The 22,599-nt window shown below is 43.0% G+C and overlaps 1 protein-coding gene across 5 annotated transcripts in view; it reads right to left on the bottom strand.

The window, feature by feature from the left end:
- Positions 1-22,599, bottom strand: part of LOC124150823 (neurofibromin-like) — a 46,005-nt gene that overhangs the window by 5,740 nt on the left and 17,666 nt on the right. For 3 of the 5 annotated variants that reach the window (XM_048401218.1, XM_048401219.1, XM_048401223.1), the window contains 20 exons: positions 22,356-22,457; positions 21,653-21,790; positions 20,890-20,952; positions 20,516-20,633; positions 19,792-19,975; positions 18,349-18,436; positions 17,941-18,027; positions 17,263-17,382; positions 16,656-16,773; positions 14,959-15,099; positions 13,414-13,670; positions 12,529-12,590; positions 11,665-11,779; positions 10,777-10,896; positions 7,981-8,061; positions 6,697-6,837; positions 5,963-6,089; positions 5,350-5,481; positions 4,395-4,693; positions 870-1,112 (listed from right to left, as the gene is read on the bottom strand). In XM_048401218.1, coding sequence (XP_048257175.1) covers positions 870-1,112; positions 4,395-4,693; positions 5,350-5,481; positions 5,963-6,089; positions 6,697-6,837; positions 7,981-8,061; positions 10,777-10,896; positions 11,665-11,779; positions 12,529-12,590; positions 13,414-13,670; positions 14,959-15,099; positions 16,656-16,773; positions 17,263-17,382; positions 17,941-18,027; positions 18,349-18,436; positions 19,792-19,975; positions 20,516-20,633; positions 20,890-20,952; positions 21,653-21,790; positions 22,356-22,457 — 2,736 coding nt within the window. The remainder of the gene's footprint in view (positions 1-869; positions 1,113-4,394; positions 4,694-5,349; positions 5,482-5,962; positions 6,090-6,696; positions 6,838-7,980; positions 8,062-10,776; positions 10,897-11,664; positions 11,780-12,528; positions 12,591-13,413; positions 13,671-14,958; positions 15,100-16,655; positions 16,774-17,262; positions 17,383-17,940; positions 18,028-18,348; positions 18,437-19,791; positions 19,976-20,515; positions 20,634-20,889; positions 20,953-21,652; positions 21,791-22,355; positions 22,458-22,599) is intronic. The other 2 variants (XM_048401220.1, XM_048401222.1) reach the window with 2 other exon arrangements.

Below are 22,599 nucleotides of genomic sequence, written 5' to 3'. Positions count from 1 at the left end.
AGATATAACATTTGTTTTCAACACGTGTAGTAAACCACATTCTATACTACTCAACATGTGATAGGGATAATCAGACCTATGTCAGATAAACTTAAATATACACTTGACATTGATGACAATCAGTTTTGTGTATCGTGGCAAGATATAACATTGGTTTTCAACACATGTAGTAAACCACATTCTACACTACTCAACATGTGATAGGGATAATCAGATCTATGTCAGATAAACTTAAATATACACTTGACATTGATGAGAATCAGTTATGTGTATCGTGGCAAGATATAACATTTGTTTTCAAGGGCTCTTTTATCATTTAACAATGCCCAAATTCTGCACTTTCCCCCATTGTATCAACATCAATTTCCTTCTTGCAGCATTAACACAATGCCTTGTTTCATAGACCCATTGGTACTTTAAAATGCAACCGCAATCAAAAACACACTTTCCCATGACTAAAACACAATGACAGGTTCACGGAACCTCCTCTTGGTCTGCTGCAGGTTGGGAACCAGTCTAGAGTTTCAAGTGCCGCTCAAGTTAATTTAACTTTACCTAGGAATACATTGCACAATGGAATTTACCTACATAACCTATAACTCACAGAATAAGTCTTTCTTAAGCGACAGGAAGCAAACAATGCATTGAAACTTGAATGGTAATGATGTTCAGTAGCAAATTTGTTATAGATTTTATTCACATTCCAGCACTTTTCAACAACTGTCAAAAATAAAATTCCAGCACTTTCATTTATAATGTCAGAATCAAGCACTTTTCATCGGACATGGTTAAATTAAAGCTCTTCTAAAATCTGTGTGCACCCTGTTTAACCCCACGGCTACCCCAGCGCCACCCAGAGAGAGACTTACCAGGACCGTGAGGACAAGAGCCTGTGTGGGGTAGTCCATGAGGATGTCCGGATCCAGGAGGACGTTGTTCTCATTGGACACGGAGCTCCGCCCACTGCGCGGCTGCTGGATGGCTGATTTGGAGGACTCCAGCTTGTTGCTGCCTGGCGTTGGCATGGAACTGCTGCGGAATTTCGTCAGCGGCGGCCGTGAATTTTGATCAAGGTCAAGGCTGACGCTCTTGCCCTGCAACAGGTGTTTGAACTTTGCTGAGATGAAAATGTCATTCATTTCACTGGTAGCAGAAAAAGAAATTTTTCTGCAGCAGTAACTTGAAGTTTCTTAAAGGTAAGTCATGTTTCTCCTTTTATTTATTACTTTGTTTGCTTGTAGTTTAACACTGCACTCAAGTCAGGACCATCATGACATCATGAGCATCGACATACGTAATTGAGATACGACGACATGCATCAACAAAGTCACCAACTCTGACCACTCGATCCCGTTCGTCGCTTCATACAACAAGCATGGGTTGCAGAAGACCTATTCTAGCCCAGATCTTCACAGGTCTATTTATTACTTAAATGAGACCATGACAAAGACATAAAGCCTCACATTGAATCGGCTGTCCTATGGCTTAACTGACAGCTGTAGCAACAAATACATTCAACAATACAGGTAAGAACTGTGTTTTCACATTTCTCATTTACCTAGGGCTAATTACTATGAAAAGTAATATCTAGAGATCTGATGACAATAATTTTGCAACAATCGACAGATCTATACCGACATACTGAACAAACTTAATTGGGGACCATGAATATTTCTTGGGATATTTGTGGGGAAACTGAGTTTCTTTAAATGTGTACGGTATATAAAAATATTTCATGATCCCTCACTTCTTTGTGTTCAGTATAGATGTAGGCAAAAAATGATCCTCATGAACTAAATCTCATAATAATCAGCTGGTGATCTGACACTCAAATTGTATGTATAAACCTGTATGTATTACTTCAGTAATAGCAGAAGTCCTACTTTCACAGGGTTGAAATTACACTGTTTTATCATCGAGACATGCACAACAGTTTCACCACGTTGATAAACTGAGGTACTGAAAGACCTCTACAATCTTCATGGCAACTCTCAAAGTACAGGTATTGCTCTAGATCCACACTACACAGGCATGCTCAAAGTGCTACATTCTTATTAATCCGGTCAACGGATCTGTGTGTCCTCGGTTTTCATTCTCTGCTCCTGTATCAGTCAGCCACACTATCTAACCTGTTATTCCAGGTCATGCCCACAAGAGTTGTCTAGCCCTAGTCAGCCACACCATCTAACCTGTTATTCCAGGTCATCCCCACAAGAGTTGTCTAGCCCTAGTCGGACACACTATCTAACCTGTTATTCCAGGTCATGCCCACAAGAGTTGCCTAGCCCTAGTCGGACACACTATCTAACCTGTTATTCCAGGTCATGCCCACAAGAGTTGTCTAGCCCTAGTCAGACACACCATCTAACCTGTTATTCCAGGTCATGCCCACAAGAGTTGTCTAGCCCTAGTTGGACACACTATCTAACCTGTTATTCCAGGTCATGCCCACAAGAGTTGTCTAGCCCTAGTCGGACACACTATCTAACCTGTTATTCCAGGTCATGCCCACAAGAGTTGTCTAGCCCTAGTCGGACACACTATCTAACCTGTTATTCCAGGTCATGCCCACAAGAGTTGTCTAGCCCTAGTCGGACACACTATCTAACCTGTTATTCCAGGTCATGCCCACAAGAGTTGTCTAGCCCTAGTCGGACACACTATCTAACCTGTTATTCCAGGTCATGCCCACAAGAGTTGTCTAGCCCTAGTCGGACACACTATCTAACCTGTTATTCCAGGTCATGCCCACAAGAGTTGTCTAGCCCTAGTCAGACACACTATCTAACCTGTTATTCCAGGTCATGCCCACAAGAGTTGTCTAGCCCTAGTCGGACACACTATCTAACCTGTTATTCCAGGTCATGCCCACAAGAGTTGTCTAGCCCTAGTCGGACACACTATCTAACCTGTTATTCCAGGTCATGCCCACAAGAGTTGTCTGGCCCTAGTCAGACACACTATCTAACCTGTTATTCCAGGTCATGCCCACAAGAGTTGTCTAGCCCTAGTCGGACACACTATCTAACCTGTTATTCCAGGTCATGCCCACAAGAGTTGTCTAGCCCTAGTCAGACACACTATCTAACCTGTTATTCCAGGTCATGCCCACAAGAGTTGTCTGGCCCTAGTCAGACACACTATCTAACCTGTTATTCCAGGTCATGCCCACAAGAGTTGTCTAGCCCTAGTCGGACACACTATCTAGCCTTAGTTTGAGGCCATGCTCTACGGTCTAGCATCAGTCAGCCACACTATCTAGCCATTAGATTAAGGCCAAGGTCTCACAATATGGTCTAGCATCAGTCAGCCACACTATCTAGCCATTAGATTGAGGCCATGCTCTCACAATATGGTCTAGCATCAATCAGCCACACTATCTAGCCATTAAATTGAGGTCATGCTCTAACGATGGTCTAGCATCAATCAGCCCCACTATCTAGCAGATAGATTGAGGCCATGCTCTATGGTCTAGCATCAATCAGCCTCACTATCTAGCCATTAGATTGAGGTCATGCTCTAACAATGGTCTAGCATCACTTAGCCACACTATCTAGCAGATAGATTGAGGCCATGCTCTATGGTCTAGCATCAATCAGCCTCACTATCTAGCAGATAGATTGAGGCCATGCTCTAACTATGGTCTAGCATCAATCAGCCTCACTATCTAGCCATTAGATTGAGGCCATGCTCTAACTATGGTCTAGCATCAATCAGCCACACTATCTAGCCATTAGATTGAGGCCATACTCTAACTATGGTCTAGCATCAATAAGCCTCAGTATATAGCCATTAGATTGAGGCCATGCTGTAACTATGGTCTAGCATCAATCAGCCCCACTATCTAGCAGATAGATTGAGGCCATGCTCTATGGTCTAGCATCAATCAGCCTCACTATCTAGCCATTAAATTGAAGTCATGCTCTAACGATGGTCTAGCATCAATAAGCCATACTATCTAGCCATTAGATTGAGGCCAACCTCTCACAATATGGCCTAGCATCACTCAGCCACACTATCTAGCCATTAGATTGGGGCCATGCCCTAACTATGGTCTAGCATCACTCAGCCACACTATCTAGCCACTAGATTGAGGCCAAGCTCTAACAATATGGTCTAGCATCAATCACCTCCACTATCTAGCCTTTAGATCCATACTAGACATTATCTAGCCTTTAGATTCAGGCCATGCTCTCACATTGTGTTCTACCATCACTAACCTTCACTATCTAGCCTGCTATTCAATCCAAGCCCACACTACATTGTGTAGTACATTCTAGCTCTACTCAATCTGCCCGTGATGCTGATAGATCATGCTTCCTTTCTACGATATCTACATGACTAGCTTAGTCTAGCAAGCAGCAAGCAAGCCACAGCAACACAGCGCCACCTACCTGACTCTGCGTGAGCTGCACATTCTTCCCCATACGCGCTGCCGTCATTGCATTCTGGTCCAGAAGGTCACAGCTCTTTTGTCTCCGTGGGAGAGGGGTGGAGGCAGTCGTGGGCGGGGCATTCTGAGGGGGTGTGACTACAGTGGTGGTGGGAGGGGGAGCAGAGGGGGACACCCCCTGGGAAGAGGACAGCTCAGTATTCAGACTCTCTGTTGATGGGGACTCCGATATCATATAGTTGGCTGTCCGATGTTTCAGATGACACCGACTGCGGACCTCTTCTGACACCGACACTAAGGCTGAAGCAAGACATCAAATGTTTATTTTTCAAAACTGGATCACGAAAAATTTCAACAAATATTACCTGTACGAGCAGAAAAAAATAATTGAAATTGCAATCTTTAGCGCCATTGTCAACTGGAAGATTTGTTTTTTGTTGTTTTAGAGTGTGAGTGAGTTAAAATTAACGTCGCATCGTCAGTATTTCAGCCATATAGCGACGAGACCAAGTTAATATATTCACAATGTAGTTATTTATGCAAAGTTATATTTAAAAACAATTTATGAAACATACTTGAGCATAACAATATCTTTTATTTCGGAAGAAAAAGGGAATTAATTTCGGCAAGTCTGTGTATCAAGCACAAGGGACATAACTCTAGACATATTATGCAACGAATTTCTTGACTGAAAAAGTTGGCGGAATATGTATGTCAAATTGAGCAACATATGTTCTACATCTGATCATTTTTTTTAAACACTGAGTAATCTCAAAATAATTTTGTGAGTGCGACGTTTCGACAGAAAAAGTATTTATAAATTTGGATTTTTATTTCTTTCCAAAGTTTGAGGAAAATAGGGTCAGCAGATCTGTGTTCCAAAAGTTTTTTAAAAAGGTCGAAGAATCATATTGCTAGATTATTCCAGTCAACACAAACAACACAGTACTACCCACCTGCAAGGTATGCCACAGTCTGTGTGGTCACCTCAAACTTGTCCCTGACACTTGGTTTCACTGTAATACTGAGAAGCTGATGCAAGACGCGGATTGTCCGGGACACAGTCGTGGGGGATGGATGTCGGAATCCTGACACAGAGAAAAGATTGCATTACATGACCAATCAGTCAAATCCAGATCCAAATACAGAAAAAAAACTGAAATGGTCTCAGCTGGGATACAGGCCAGCTACATCTTCAAATCACAATATACTTGAAAACAGGAGGACTGGTTCAGAGTCAGTTTGGTTTAATGCTGTTTTGAACAGTATTCGAGTTATAACGAGGCGTGTTAGTTTTATGTGGGAGGCAAGACCGGGGTGACATAGGTCTCAGACATCTACTACTTTGGTGAAATCACAAGCGTGGTTATGTTGCTGACAAACCTAGAAACATAATCATGTCAAACAGGGATTCGATCCCACAATCATAGGTTTCTGATGTGCCCAAGGGATGCAACTCTGCACAGCGCATTGCGGAGCCTTAGATGACTGGGCCACCCAGGCCTGTTCATAATCATGGCAACACGCAAGATGACAATTCTCAGCTACAAGATATTACAGAATCCCCACCTTTGAGTAAATGTCCAACCAGAGCAAAGTTGAAGTTGAACTGGAAGCTGAGGCCCATGTAGTGGTCCAGCTGCTTGAAGTGCCACTCCAGGGGCTCCCGCGTCTCCATCATGATCTTCTCCAGGGACTGCAACATGACAAGCATGACATGAAGATTGACATGAACATGACAAGCATGACATGAACGTTGACATGAACACGACACGGGTGTACCATTGTTTAACACCATCATGCTGTTATCACCTACAGCAGCTATTCTGTTCTCCTCTCCTACAGCAGCTATTCTGTTCTCCTCCCCAACCTACCTCTGTTTACAGGTTCTCCACTTAAAATAACACACAACAAACAACCTCGTTATTGTGTTCTCCTATCCAACCCACCACCAACACAAAACCCATCTATTCTGTTCTCCCCAGCCAAGTACCTGTCCCTATAGATCCTCCACGTTTCAAAAATAAAAGAAACATACAATTCAGCTATTCTGTTCTCCTCCCCAACCTACCACCAACACACAATCCAGCTATTCTGTTCTCCTCCCCAACCTACCACCTGTTCCCAGGTCCTCAACTTTAAAATAACCACCACCATACAACCCAGCTATTCTCTTCTACTCCCCAGTCTACAGCTGCTGTGCTCCACTTTTAACACCAACATACAAATCCAGCTATTCTGTTCTCCTCCCCAGCCAACCACCCACACATAACCCAGCTAGTCAGTTCTCCTCCCCGACCTACCTTCTTCTCGAACAGCCCCATGTTGTCGAGCGTGTGTAGGTTCTGCTCCAGCAGGGCAAGTCCCGCCGCGTACAATGACACTTCATCCAGCTGCAGTACTGAGATTGCCACCCAGAACAGGAACTTGTGGATTGGAGACTCCTGAAATATGTGACACAAGTATACCAATCTCCTTGTCTGATCGCAGAATAAAATTTCTTGTTTTTTTTAAACTGATAAGAAGTATCAAATTTAACTTAACCTATCATTGATGTACCTTTGAAACATGACCCCAACATCTATAGTAAATTACTAATTTAATATTCTGAGGGGAGGGTGAGGTGGGAGGGAATGGAGCTTGTCTGTCAACTGTGTATATGAGGCAACATTACATTTTCACTATTTTCAAGAATGAAGAAATCATCCATTCAAAAGAATCCAAGTTTCCCTGAGGGTAACAAATGGACAGTCCCTAAGCATTATATATAAACAAGGGGGATGTACATGGACAAGCAGTTGAGGTGAGGTGAGGTGAGGTGAGGTGAGGGGGGCTTAACATCATGTTCAAGAATATTGCACTCATATAGCTGTGTGTGAGTGAGTGAGTGAGTGACTGAAGAGAGAAAGAGAGAGAGAGACTGTCCAGACTAATGCCTTTTTAATATTCCTTGCCTACTCAGATACCATTCCTCAGTCTACACGAATGACCCACTCAGACACAGCACACTGACTCCCGAGCCGACCAGTCCTTGTTTTAGCCCCTTAATGCCGAATGCCAGGCAGGGTAACAACAAGTACCACATATCAACTTCTTTTGGTATGACATAGCAGGGGATCAAATTCCCAACCTTCACATCTCCAGGCAGTCGCCCTATCCACTAGACCACGGTGGCGGTCAGTCACCAAGGAGATGGACATTATTGCGTTACTCACCGCCTTCAGCATGGGTTGTAGTGGTCAGTCACCAAGGAGATGGACATTATTGCGTTACTCACCGCCTTCAGCATGGGTTGTAGTGGTCAGTCAACAAGGAGATGGACATTATTGCGTTACTCACCGCCTTCAGCATGGGTTGTAGTGGTCAGTCACCAAGGAGATGGACATTATTGCGTTACTCACCCCCTTCAGCATGGGTTGTAGTGGTCAGTCAACAAGGAGATGGACATTATTGCGTTACTTACCGCCTTCAGCATGGGTTGTAGTGGTCAGTCAACAAGGAGATGGACATTATTGCGTTACTTACCGCCTTCAGCATGGGTTGTAGTGGTCAGTCAACAAGGAGATGGACATTATTGCGTTACTCACCGCCTTCAGCATGGGTTGTAGCCTGGTGAGACACATGACGACAGCCTCGATCAACGTCAGATCGGTGTAGGACTCCAGGGCCTGCAAATCAAACCATTGACTCGTGTACGACTTTAGGCTAGTGCTCATTGTAGGCAAACTGGGAAAAAGAATCAATATTTTTTTCAAATATATTTCTTTGCTTAAACCTATTTACCTAAATTCTGAGGTATTTTAACACTGAATCTTCAGTAACAATGTATAACTAAGCACAAAAGTATCTTCCTCTTTATTGGTACTGGTATCCGTGATATACAAATGAGAGAAAGAGAGAGAAGAGAGAGAGAGAGAGAGAGAGAGAGAGAGAGAGAGAGAGAGAGAGAGAGAGAGAGAGAGATAGAGTGAGTGAGTGAGTAAGAGAGAGAGAGAGAGAGAGAGAGAGATTCAAGTGAACAAAGTAATCAGCTGGTTTTACATTTTGACACTTATTTCAAAGTTTACATGCATATTTTGCCCAAAACATTAAATGAAAAGCATGGATTATTAGTGTCATATAGGGCTTGTGATGACATTTCTTCCAAAGTTTTTTTATAAACAATGCTACTATACAGGCAACAGGCTGTGAAACTAAACACAGCTCCAGACCACACAACAGCAAACCACACTAACTGAAGCCACAGTACAACAGCAAACAGGTATGAACTACTTGTGATAGCTCTACACATCTTGTTGCACAAATCACTCTAAAGTGGGACTGTGCTCAACTGGTTTTATAATGACTATTGCCACACTTTCTATGTTAACCAAAACACCCCTAAATACTTCAACATGTAACAGAGCTCCAGATAACTTTTCGAGCAATTGAGTTTTTACTCGACGGTTTCTATTTTAATTGGCTTATTACATTTTCATTGGGTAACCAATATTTTTTCACTCGTCTATTCATCACTCTTCTGGGTTTTCCCTAAACTGAGAAAACATTTTGAGATTTAAAAAAAATGAAATAATGTTTTAGATGTATATAGGTAACAGTTCTCAATATAGGCTTGACTCGGAAAGTAAATTAGCTCGTATTTGTGTTTCAGAAATAACCTCCATTGTACGCATGCTGAAAAAGCTTCGTTGGGTATTTACGCATGCTGTTTTTATACATTTAAGTTTTTCCTGTCATACCTGTGTTTCTGTACGCAAGTTAGTTGAAAGGAATAGGGTTGTTATATTTTGGGGGGGTATCTTACGCAAATACGCAGCTTATCTGTAGCGCTGATGTCACCATACTATAAAAAAGTGTTTAATTGAGGCACTGCAGCTCACATTATTGACTGATCATTCTTGACAACACATGCACAACATATAATGAATCCCACAACATTTATACATGACAAAGTCTGGTTTGGTATTCGTTTGTTTGTCGTTTAATGCTGCACTCGGCAATAATCCAGCTGTATGACTTTTAAACCCCTGCATAACATATTAAACATATAACATATGTTCAGACAAGTGGAGCGATGATATTGGACCAAGTGTTGATAATGAGTCTGCCTTAACTTTAGTTCATTATAAACTATACTAGTGAGTGAGTGAGTTGGGTTTTACGTCGCTTTTAACAGTATTCCAGTTATATCAGGGCGTGTCAGCTTAATGTGGGAGGAAAGCCCGAAGTGATGCAGGTCTCAGACGTTTACCACTTCAGTGAAACTCAAAAGCACGGGTATGGTACTGACAAACCTAGAAAAGAAATCTGGGCGAACCCGGATTTGAACCCACAATCATAGGTTTCTGGCGTGCCCAAGGGACGCAACTCTGCACAGCGAATCGCGGCGCCTTAGACGACTGGGCCAGCCATGCCCCGGCGTAAACTATACTAAAGAGAATATATAGCTTTCCTTGTCAAAAACATGATTATCTTGTTGACTAACCTGTCAAACCGATATTTCCATGAGCCAGATATGCTACTTATTATTAATTTTGTTTACTGATCTTAGTCTGACAAAAATAGATTAAAATTAGTCCCACAAAATGTGAATTGAGATTATTAGCCGAGTGTGTTTCGCCATCATAATTATCATATATCGGGGGATGGGGGTGTATTTATTTTATTCCTATTATATACTACTCAAAACAAGTAAAAGAACACCCACAATTGGAAGGCTGTGTTGCAATACCCACCAGCCATGACAGATTAAGTCAAAGTTGTTGCCATGGAAGCTAGAAAACAATTTTTTTAAATCCCAAACCATCAAAAAGCACCAGTTCACCACTAGACCTATGTATGTACAAAGTTTGGTTAAGATATGTCTCATGGTTTTGGAGTTCTGCTCCGGAAAGGAATCATGATGGATGGATGAAAGGATGGATGGACAGCACCAATTCCTATAGATATCCCTCTTCCACTTTTTGGCGGGGGATATAAATGTGGTGTCCTTTATCTTCTTTTGAGTTGTATGACAAAATAAGGTCTCACTGAACTTTCAACACATTTTCTAGACACCATATTTCCATCACACTATTTGCCAAGGGACAGGAGGGATGAGGGACAGTACAAGATTCCGGATGCTCTACTGGTCCCACAGAGCAGTGCAGCCAAAAATTAATCAAAATGTTAAGCTAAAATGAAAGTCATTCTTAAGCAGGGGAACAGAAAGAACAACAGGAGAGCAAGGGATCAGGTTCAGAACTATCAGAATTGCAGCAAGGATTACCGGACATGGGAAGCTCCATGTATTTTGAAAATTAAAAGGTTTGAACACCTGCAATAGAAAGAGAAACAAAAGCATGTATTAGACCATGACGATACAGCCCATGATAACAGTGTACCTCAATGCAAGATGGCTGGGTTCGTCGGGGGCCCATTTGGTCCTGTAGGGAGTCCGACTTCTCGCCAAAACTTTGCAGAGTACAGGTGTGGGTGAAGGTCAAGGAATAGGGAGGACGGCCCTGAAGAAGGGAGCAATCAGGTCGGGGTTATCAGGGCCAGGGCCTTGTGTCATAACTCATCTTATCACAACTACTGTTCATCTGTGTCATCATGTTTTGTTTGTTTGTTGTTTAACGCAGCTCTCAGCAATATTCCAGCTATTGGTAAATAATCGAGTCTAGACCAGACAATCCAGTGATTGACATCGTGAGCACTGGGGTATGATGACACGTCATCACCCAAGTCACCTGATCCGTATATAATCGAGTCTGGACCAGACAATCCGGTGACTGACACCATGAGCATCGATGCATGAAATTGGATACGATCACATGCATCAACCAAGTCAGCAAGCATGACCACTCGATCCCATTAGTCGCCTCTTATAACAAGCTTAGTCGCCTGTTAAGGCAAGCACGGGATGCTGAAGACCTAAACTACCCCAGATCTTCACAGGTCTTGGGAGCAATGATCCACACCACTGGGGTATGATGACATGTCATCAACCAAGTCACTGAGCCTGACCACCCGATCCCATTAGTCTCCTGTTAAGGCAAGCACGGGATGCTGAAGACCTAAACTACCCCAGATCTTCACAGGTCTTGGGAGCAATGATCCACACCACTGGGGTATGATGACATGTTATCAACCAAGTCACTGAGCCTGACCACAGGACTCTTTAAGTCACCTCTTTCGACCAGCATAGGTTGCTGGGGACCAAATGTAGCCAGGGATCCCCAGAAGGGCAGGTCCCCTGTACACAGGTGAGAGGATGCTTCTAGACTTACCTTCATCATGATCTTAAGGAGCTGCTTCACCTCAGAGTCAGTCACAGACTTACTGATGCACCCGAACACAATGATGGCCCTTGGCTGCAAGGCTGGGTTATACTGGAATGCAAATCTGAAAAAAGGAAAGCATCAATATGTTGAAGTGGTATCAATTTAATCTACATCATGGATGCCAATGTGTAGTCACATTAGGATGAAAGAAGTAAATGAACATCACAATAATAATCACGATATTAGACCTAATCAGTACAGGAAAGATCTCTCAAAGTTGGTCTGACCAAATGATCCCCTTACAAATATGTACACAATCAACTGCCATTGTGGCCATCTGATTCCCCTGGGGTACTGATGACCCATTCTGTGCCAAAGTATCAACAGCCATCGTGGCCACCGGATTCCCCTGGGGTACTGATGACCCATTCTGTGCCCGGGTACCAACAGCCATTGTGGCCATCTGATTCCCCTGGGGTACTTACTGATGACCCATTCTGTGGCAAGGTATCAACAGCCATCGTGGCCACTGGTTTCCCCTGGGGTACTGATGACCCATTCTGTGCCAAGGTACCAACAGCCATTGTGGCCATCTGATTCCCCTGGGGTACTGATGACCCATTCTGTGCCAAGGTATCAACAGCCATCGTGGCCACCGGATTCCCCTGGGGTACTGATGACCCATTCTGTGCCAAGGTACCAACAGCCATCGTGGCCACCGGATTCCCCTGGACTACAGGGCACCTATAATGTGCCAGGCTGACAACAAACATGATGACAAGGCTGACTTAAATCTGAAGCAAGTCTCAATACTTTCTCACAGCATACTGCCAAGGCAACATCTAACACTAATGCCTCTGCTCTACTCACCTCTTGGCTAGGTCTGTCCACTGCTGTAACCACTCACAGCTGGGGATATCCTTCATACAGGCCTGTGGGGAATAACAGTGTATATTAGAGCACTGGAATAGGTATTATGGTGGACCCATCATACAAGCCTTTTGGGAATAACGGTCAATATTACGCCATTGGAATAGGTCAGGATTTTGAAAACATCATACAGGACTGTAGAAATAGTGTAAAATAGGGCACTGGAATAGGTGTTACAGTGGACACATCACAAAAGTCTGTGGGGAATAACGGTCAAAATTGGAATAGGTCAGATATTGAATACATCATACAGGTCTGTGGAAATAGCAGTGTATATATATATATATGATTGCTCTGGAATAGATCAGATCTTGGACACATCATACATCACCCCCCACCGTTCCAGCCTCTGAATCTCCAGGGCTCACTTTTCAGTAAATCTACATATGACCCCTGGATCCATTCCCGTGGTTCTCGTCGTCTTAAATCTTGATTGTTGTTACTATTTTACCGACCAATCAAACGTCACAATAAGGGGAAAAAATGGGAAAGGGAGATGGACATAAAATAACCATTTCTTTTGTGTGTCAGTCTGTTTTTCAATGTTGAACTTCTCGCAAACTCTATTGTAAACATGGGACTGGACACCATGTTGTTGATGTCGCCAGCCCAACTTAAGGCTAGTTTGTAACTTGCATTCTGACTGGACTAAGTCGCGAAGCAAATCAAATTAGCTAACGAAAATCAAGGGCAGATAATTTCAGATCGCGAGAACCACGGGAATGGAACCAGGGCTGAGTGTAGGTTTACCGAAGCACTGGAGATATAAAGTGTCACCATCCCCGGACCTCCTGTAACTCCCTGCTTCATCCATGACATCCCTACCTCCATGATCTCCAGCAAGGCGTCGGCGATGGCCTCGAGAGAACTTAGAGGCATCTTCTCATTCTCGGGCGGAGACATGGTGAACGATCTATCCCCCGGGCGGTAACTGGTCCTGAAGGCACTGACGGCCGCAGACTTAACTTTGCTGATCCCAAACAGCTGGTAAAACTTAGGGAGTGAAAACTCCGCCAGACTCAGCTTGAGTACCTGGAGGGTGCTCTCTGGGGAGAGAGATCGATTGTCTGAATTTGGGCTCTCTGTGTGTGGAATATTGATACTTGTTAAAGACAGGAAAAGCATGGCGTTTGGCGGAGTCAGATCATGTAGTGATGTGATTCCTTGACATGGGTATCTAACACAAGTATAGAAGCTCTCTTAGTGATGAGGATGATTTAATCACATATTTCTGCTAATAATGTAATGCAGGGATTTATCTAGAACTTCTCTGAGGCTTACATTTGGCCCTTAATGTGCAGAAATGCCAGTAGAGGTACCCAAATTGGAGTGAGTGCGTTTTTACGCCGCTTTTAGCAATGTTCTAGCAATATCACTGCGGGGGGACACCAGAAATGGGCTTCACACATTGTACTCATGTTGGAAATTGAACCTGGACCTTCAGCGGGACGAGCGAACTCTTTAACCACTAGGCTACCCGACCGCCCCTCCAAATTGGAATAAAAGTTATAATATGAGTAGTTGTATCTAAAATGGTATATCTTTACAGCGGTTACTTGTATTACCCTGGCATCAGGACCAACAATGAGGAAGGGCTTTAATGCTTAGTTTTTGATATTTCATTCAAAATAAAGTTAAAATACCTCAAACTTTAAGAAAATAGTAATGTTTAGAAAATCCCACTTGTGAACAAAACACCGATTTTTTTCCTTGCCTGACAGAGGTACTTATATTGGAATCTCAGATAAATCCCTGTAATATCATCCATAGTTTGAGACAAGCAAACATATGCTATTGTAAAAGTATAATAAAATCTGTATAAATCTGAATCACAAACTCCCTTATGGGGAGATTTTGTATGATGTTAATGAAAAGTCATAAAGCTCATACTGGCAGCTCAATAATATATACAATTAGCCAGAGATTATTCCATGTACCATTTGCTAGTATTGAAACCATTGCTACAGAAAGTATTGTAAGGCCAAAAATATAGTCTTGGTTCTCAGGCACCCCCGCATCATCATAAAGTTTGCCACAGGTTTCGTTTTTATTTCCATTTAAAAAAATTCAAAAAAGTACTTAAATATTCCAGTCCAACGGTAGCCAAATTCTGTATCAAGGAATACTCATCAAGGAATACGTTCATATAGGAAGACCCCAGGTGGGTTGTACATAACTGTTTATTTGGTTACATAACTGTTTATTTGGTCACATTATTTGGAACGACCAAAAAGAAACCAAAACACGCCCACCCGCATTATATTTTCAAGAGCCATTGCCTGAGAACCAATTCTTTCATTATTTTTTATAGCCTAATGGAAACAAGCAGTTAAACAACAACTTGCACAAATGACACAGGTCTGAACTCACCCCCAAAGTGTAGTTGTGAACATGTGCAGAGTGAGTGGATGATGTTGATGACGAGTCCGTGCGTGGACGCCCGCAACGACAGCGGTCCCGTGGAGACTAGCAGAGTAACGATGTGGAAGAGGAATGGGAGGTGACTAGCAACTGAAACAGAAGATAGGCAGGCTCATTGATGGACACAAATCTTACCAACATGAAGAGGAACTGGAAAATACACATTGACAGATCAGTTGATCCTTGGGCTGGGATCTTTTTTTAAAACATATTGTCTGTTACCAAAATTAGGGGGTTTCTGATCTGACAAGATCACTCTGTGGAATGAGGCCATGAAGCCGAGAGTAAAGTATGGGAGTGTTATCTTCTTAGGTCTAAGGCCACTCTGTGGAATGAGGCCCTGAAGCCAATAGTAAAGTATGGGAGTGTTATCCTCTTAGATCTAAGATCACTGTGTGGAATGAGGCCCTGAAGCCAATAGTAATGTATGGGAGTGTTATCTTCTTAGGTCTAAGATCAGTGTGTGGAATGAGGCCCTGAAGCCAACAGTTAAGTATGGGAATGTTATCTTTTTAGGTCTAAGATCAGTGTGTGGAATGAGGCCCTGAAGCCAATAGTAAAGTATGGGAGTGTTATCTTCTTAGATCTAAGATCACTCTGTGGAATGAGGCCCTGAAGCCAACAGTAAAGTATGGGAGTGTTATCCACTTAGGTCTAAGGCCACTCTGTGGAATGAGGCCCTGAAGCCAATATAGTAAAGTATGGGAGTGTTATCTTCTTAGATCTAAGATCACTCTGTGGAATGAGGCCCTGAAGCCAACAGTAAAGTATGGGAGTGTTATCCACTTAGGTCTAAGGCCGCTCTGTGGAATGAGGCCCTGAAGCCAATATAGTAAAGTATGGGAGTGTTATCTTCTTAGATCTAAGATCACTCTGTGGAATGAGGCCCTGAAGCCAACAGTAAAGTATGGGAGTGTTATCCACTTAGGTCTAAGGCCACTCTGTGGAATGAGGCCCTGAAGCCAATATAGTAAAGTATGGGAGTGTTATCTTCTTAGATCTAAGATCACTCTGTGGAATGAGGCCCTGAAGCCAACAGTAAAGTATGGGAGTGTTATCCACTTAGGTCTAAGGCCGCTCTGTGGAATGAGGCCCTGAAGCCAATATAGTAAAGTATGGGAGTGTTATCCTCTTAGATCTAAGATCACTCTGTGGAATGAGGCCCTGAAGCCAACAGTAAAGTATGGGAGTGTTATCCACTTAGGTCTAAGATCAGTCTGTGGAATGAGGCCCTAGCTGAAGCCGAGAGTAAAGTATGGGAGTGTTATCTTCTTAGGTCAAAGATCATTCTGTGGAATGAGGCCCTGAAGCCAACAGTAAAGTATGGGAGTGTTATCCTCTTAGGTCTAAGATCACTCTGTGGAATGAGGCCCTGAAGCCAACAGTAAAGTATGGGAGTGTTATCCTCTTAGATCTAAGATCACTCTGTGGAATGAGGCCCTGAAGCCAACAGTAAAGAATGGGAGTGTTATCCTCTTAGGTCTAAGATCACTGTGTGGAATGAGGCCCTGAAGCCAATAGTAAAGTATGGGAGTGTTATCCTCTTAGGTCTAAGATCACTCTGTGGAATGAGGCCCTGAAGCCAACAGTCAAGTATGGGAGTGTTATCCACTTAGGTCTCAGACGGTTTTGTAGGCCCTGCTTACCATCAAGTGAGTTATTGAAAGACAACATGAGGAGGTAGCGAGCCAGGATGGCGATGTCATCCCACATCAGATGCTGCTCCAGTGTAGGTGTGGGTGACGTGCATGTCTTGTCTATCAGCTGCAGAGACAAAAAATACCGGCATAAGGGTGGGCCTGCTCATGATGCTCTTTTACAACTACAAGATACAAGAAGCTTTCGCTAAAGTCAGTTATTCAAGCAAAACAATATAACCTCTTAACAGCTATTATTCCAACACAAAAAGCTATTATGCAATCATTTAAAATGAAATTCAAATTCAAATTAACATAGCACACACAGGAAAGTAGTTATTTCCCGCCTTGCGCTTGAAACAGCACTTAGCAGTAGGACACTATTGTCTGCACAACTGTCAGTGAATAGTTGACAGTGAAGAGGACTTCTGTTGAAAATCTGAAGATTTTTATCATGTGGTGACAACAACATACAGGGTTAGGCAGCGATGTAATCGAGGTAGGATATTCACATGAACTATTCAGAATTAAATTAACCTCTAATCACACAACACTAAAGTATCTAGTCCCATGTAGTCACTGGTTACAGGCCTGCTGTATAACAACCGAGACTGACCCTGCAGAGGCGACCGATGACCTTCCGAGACACCAGCTGGACGTTGGCGGAGGTGAGTGCCACTGCTGTGTCCGCCATTATCTCCGCCTGTATGGACCCCAAACCACCCGTGACACTTCTCTGAAAACAAATCAATCAACATAAAATGTCTGTCAAATCCGTATCTCATTCAACAACTGACGTCACAAAATAAACTTACATTGACATTCTAGACAAGATAAATACAATCAAGGTGCAAGGAGAAACATTTCAGAATTGGATCGATCCTCACCTGTGAAATATCATACAGATCAGTTTGAGTAAGGAGTGACTGAATGAATGTTGAATAATGCCGCGGTATTTTTTATGAACCAATAATTTGAGCACATAATGAGCCAGGTTACACCTTGTAACAACTCCATTTTCCTTAGACAAACCTTATGACAAGCAAGGGGCACTGGGACATATTCAACCTTGAATACCCATATCAGCCTTTGTCAACCCTTATGACAAGCAAGGGGTACTGGGACATATTCAACCTTGAATACCCATATCAGCCTTTGTCAACCCTTATGACAAGGGACATATTCAACCTTGAATACCCAGGTCAGCCTTTGTCAACCCTTAAGACAAGCAAGGGGCACTGGGACATATTCAACCTTGAATCCCAGGATGTGAAGTGCTGCTGGTTTTCCATACCTTGATGAAGCTGTCTAGCACCATGTCGAGGAGGTCCCCGATCTGACCAATGTTGCCCCAGATCTTGGCCTGGATGGATGGGTACATCTGGCGGGGAAGAAGGTCACATATAACACAGCTCAAACACATATGACATGAACTAAGTGTAATTATGGCAAGCACTTGGCACTGGGACAAATGTCATTTTTGTCTACAAAATTGTTCCTCTGCTTGAGTAGAAATTTAGTATCTATTGATTAATATGTTTACTGGAACGATTGTGAAACATTATTTAAAAAAATTATAATCAAACATCATTTTGCATCCTTCATATTGATACACAAAATCTGTTCAATCAGAAAACTGATTTATGATTTCCAGTTTGCACAAGACAAACATGAGACTGGCTTCAGGACTGCCATTGCTCACCTCTTCTTCCTCTATCGTCATGGTGATGAGTTTGTCAAGTATGAGCGCCACCTTCTGCCTCTTGTTTTCATCACACTGCTTACAGAACCTGACACAAACAACACACCTGTGATTACAAAGACATCCACAGCTTACGTAAGGTGGGAAATTGGATTTAATGTCATGTCAAGATTATTGCACTTTTATTTTTTCACAGCAAAGTGAACGTGTATATGTGGTTTCTTGTATCAATCCAGACATTTTATTATAGTGCTACTCACTGAGATACCATGCCGTAGTTTAACATGATGATGATGATGATGATAATGATGATGATGATGTTTGTTGTTTAACGCCGCACTCAGCAATATTTCAGCTATATGATGGCAGTCTGTAAATAATCGAGTCTGGACCAGACAATCCAGTGATTGACATCATGAGCATCGATCCATGTAATTGGGATACGATGACATGCATCAACCAAGTCAGCGAGCCTGACCACCCGATCCCGTTAGTTGCCTCTTACGATAAGAATAGTCGCAGAATATGGCAAGCATGGGTTGCTGAAGACCTATTCTCACCCGGATCTTTACAGGTGAAATCCTAATGTTTTTCTGCTTTTATGACAAGAGTTCTGTTTTACTTGTTTGTTTACCTCCCCACTCAGCAGTATTCCAGCTATATGATGGCAGCCCAGTGACCAATATTGTGAGCAACGACCTATGCAATCAGGGTACAAGGACACACTATCAACCAAGTCTCTACGCTCTACTTCATCACCTCTTACGACCAGCATAGGTTCCTAGGGACCGATTCTAACCCAAATCCCCACAAGGGTATCTGTTGTGACTATACCTGGTCAAGTTGGGTTGCTGGGGACCTATTCTAACCCCAATCCCCACAAGGACTTTTGTGACTATACCTGGTCAAGTTGGGTTGCTGGGGACCTATTCTAACCCAAAACCCCGCAAGGACTTTTGTGACTATACCTGGTCAAGTTTGGTTGCTGGGGACCTATCCTAACCCCAATCCCCACAAGGACTTTTGTGACTATACCTGGTCAAGTTGGGTAGCTGGGGACCTATTCTAACCCAAATCCCCACAAGGACTTTTGTGACTATACCTGGTCAAGTTGGGTTGCTGGGAACCTATTCTAACCCAAATCCCCACAAGGACTTTTGTGACTATACCTGGTCAAGTTTGGTTGCTGGGGAACTATTCTAACCCCAATCCCCACAAGGGCATCTGTTGTGACTATACCTGGTCAAGTTGGGTTGCTGGGGACCTATTCTAACCCAAATCCCCACAAGGACTTTTGTGACTATACCTGGTCAAGTTGGGTTGCTGGGGACCTATTCTAACCCAAATCCCCACAAGGACTTTTGTGACTATACCTGGTCAAGTTTGGTTGCTGGGGAACTATTCTAACCCCAATTCCCACCAGGGCATCTGTTGTTACTATACCTGGTCAAGTTGGGCAGCCAGGGTGTGATGTACTCCAGACACAAGTGCTTCATCTCAATGTTGGAGTTCCCAAAACCTTGGATACACTCTTCCAAGAACTCCAGCGTCAGGTGCGGCTCCTTCTCCGCCAGCTTCTCACTGATGGACTTGATGAAGATGGTGTTGTTGGCAGGAATACACAGACCTGCACACACAAAGGTACAGGAGGGAGTGAGTAAATGCATCGTACACAACAGTCAGAAACAATTCAGCAATGTCTCAGCAGCGTGTCAATAATCTGTTAATAGTCAATGACCTGGGTCAGCTCACGATCAAACAGTGTTTGTTTTGTTGCTTAACTCAGCTCTCAGCAATATTCCAGCAAGATGATGGCAATCCGTAAATAATTGAGTCTGCATCGGACAATCAAGTGATTGAGGTAAGCCAGTGGTTGACATCATAAGCAACAATCCAGTTCAGAGCGGCATGACGACTCATTTGCAACCACTCAATTTTCACTTTGCCTAAAATTATTCCACATCCCATTCATGTCAAGTTTTTTTTTCAAAATATAACAAAAATATGTCAAAAGTTTTAGGTCAGTGTACCAATGCTGATCAAGTTATTCTCTAAAAAGGCTTGATGAGTGCAAAGGTCAATAAGGGTGGTAACTCTGATGATCAATAGATTAGAGACTTGCTGTAAGGAGCTTGCAATAATGATTACTAAGGGAGGTCACTCTTACCATTGGTCTCTAGTAGTTGACCTTCTATCTTCAGGTCGAAGGTCTGGGTGAGAGCACACAGCAGGTTGTAGGCAGCTGACCGGAGACTGGGGTCCGAGCTGCCCAGATTCAGGAGAGCCTGGACACAAGCAAAGCAAAGCAAAGAGTGAGTGAGTGACCAGAATGGGCTTCACACATTGAACTACCCATGTGGGGAATGGAACCCAGGCCTTCAGCATGATGAGTGAATGCTTTAACCACTAGCCTACCCCACCGCCCCTAAAATAGAATAGCAGTCAGACAGTACAGAGTGATTACTACCAGACGTTCTCACAAATTTTAGGATTCAAAGTGAAAGAGCGTTTCTGTGATATATATCGTGAACGTTTACTCACCACGTTCAGTAGCGTTCCGGGCACATCCTTAGGGCGGATCTTTGTATGAACTGCCACAGTGTCCTGAGGAGGAAAACACACAAATCAACAGAGTTGCAAATAACAGCCCCTCCCGCCTGCCCAACAGTCCATGACAGTCTATTTTGATGACAGAGGGTCCGTTTTGAAAAGTTGCACGCCTGATGGTCAAGAGTTAAAGTTACTAACTTGACAATCCACCATATTAGTATTTTTTTGGAAGTTACATTAATTATATATATAAACAGTACTATTCTTATGTTTACCCTTTTATAACTTGTGCTCATTAGTGTAATAAAATTCTAGACTGGCAGTATTTCATCTGGTAAATTTGCAAAGTTGCCAGTCTGGGTGTCTGAATGACGTTTTGGGGATTTTTTTTACACTGGCTTTGTAGAGACTTGTACTTTACCAACAACAGGACCAATGAGTGAGTGAGTATGGTTTTACACCGCTTTTGGCAATATTCCAGCAATATCACGGTGGGGGACACCAGAAATGCGCTTCACACATTGTACCCATGTCGGGAATTGAACTCTGATCTTCACCATGACGAGCGAACGCTTTAACCACTATGCTACCCAACCGCCTCACAGGACCAATGAAGAGGAATGAAGATGCTTTAAAGCTTAATTTTAAACTGTTGCATTGTATGCAATGTAAAAATGCGCCCAAATTTAGATATTCAATATAGCATAACACAAGTAAATGTTGGTTAACCTATCTGGATGAACTTAGATCTTACCGGCTGTGAGAGTTCCCAGCGAGTCCTGATATGTATGATGGCTTGGACAATGTTATCACAGTCATTGTGTATGAAAGACAAAGGGCCACTCTCATTGGCGATAGTCAGTGTGAACTGATTGTCGTCTACTAGACACACCTGGAAGACAATATGAGCACTGTGTTAGGACATGATAAATCGCTGCCATTTCACAAACCTTTGAATTAAATCCACAAGCAATAGCTGGGTAGTGCTGAATGCTGTCATAACTGTTCCAATGTCAGTGTGTAATTTCGCCGTCAGCAATAATCCACGTGTATCAAGGCTGCATGTTCATAATCAAGTCTGGACCAGACAAACCAGTGATTCATATTATGATTTGTTTGTTTGTTTGCTTTTTAATGCAACACTTATCAATATTCTAGCTATGACAGCAGCCAGTAAATAATTGAGTCTGGACCACACTTTCCAGTGATTGAATTCAGTTTAACATGGATACCCCACTCAGACACAGTATATTGAAACAGGTCCTTATTTTATCCCCTTAATGCCAAGCTCCAGGCAGGTAACAAAACAAGTCTTTTAACATCTTTTGCAATGATACAGCTGGATATCAAACTGACCTGCTCTGCAGGCAGAGGCTCTACAAACCCGACCACAAAGCTAAATTGTGGGTTAACACAAAGACATTGCCGTCTCCCAGCATGGACAGTGGCAGTCTCACCTCCTCTATCTCCGCAGCATAGTAGACATCATTAAGGAGAACCTGGTGTCCCAACACTCTGCTCTTCTCCGAGGACGTCACCTGGATGGCATTTGGACCAACCTGGAATACACATGCAACACAAACAAGTGTGAGGGTACATAGAGCTTACATCAACAGTGGCGGTCAGATACCATTTATTTTACAAGTTTATTTCAAAACTTATCTAACACTGCAGCATAGGAGTTGGTTGACATCCCCCTGC

This window comes from Haliotis rufescens, unplaced genomic scaffold (genome assembly GCF_023055435.1).
Source record: "Haliotis rufescens isolate VD_foot unplaced genomic scaffold, xgHalRufe1.0.p SCAF_21, whole genome shotgun sequence".
Lineage (NCBI taxonomy): Eukaryota > Metazoa > Mollusca > Gastropoda > Lepetellida > Haliotidae > Haliotis > Haliotis rufescens.
Note: the sequence above shows the minus strand (reverse complement) of the source record. Positions and strands in the feature narration are given on the sequence as shown.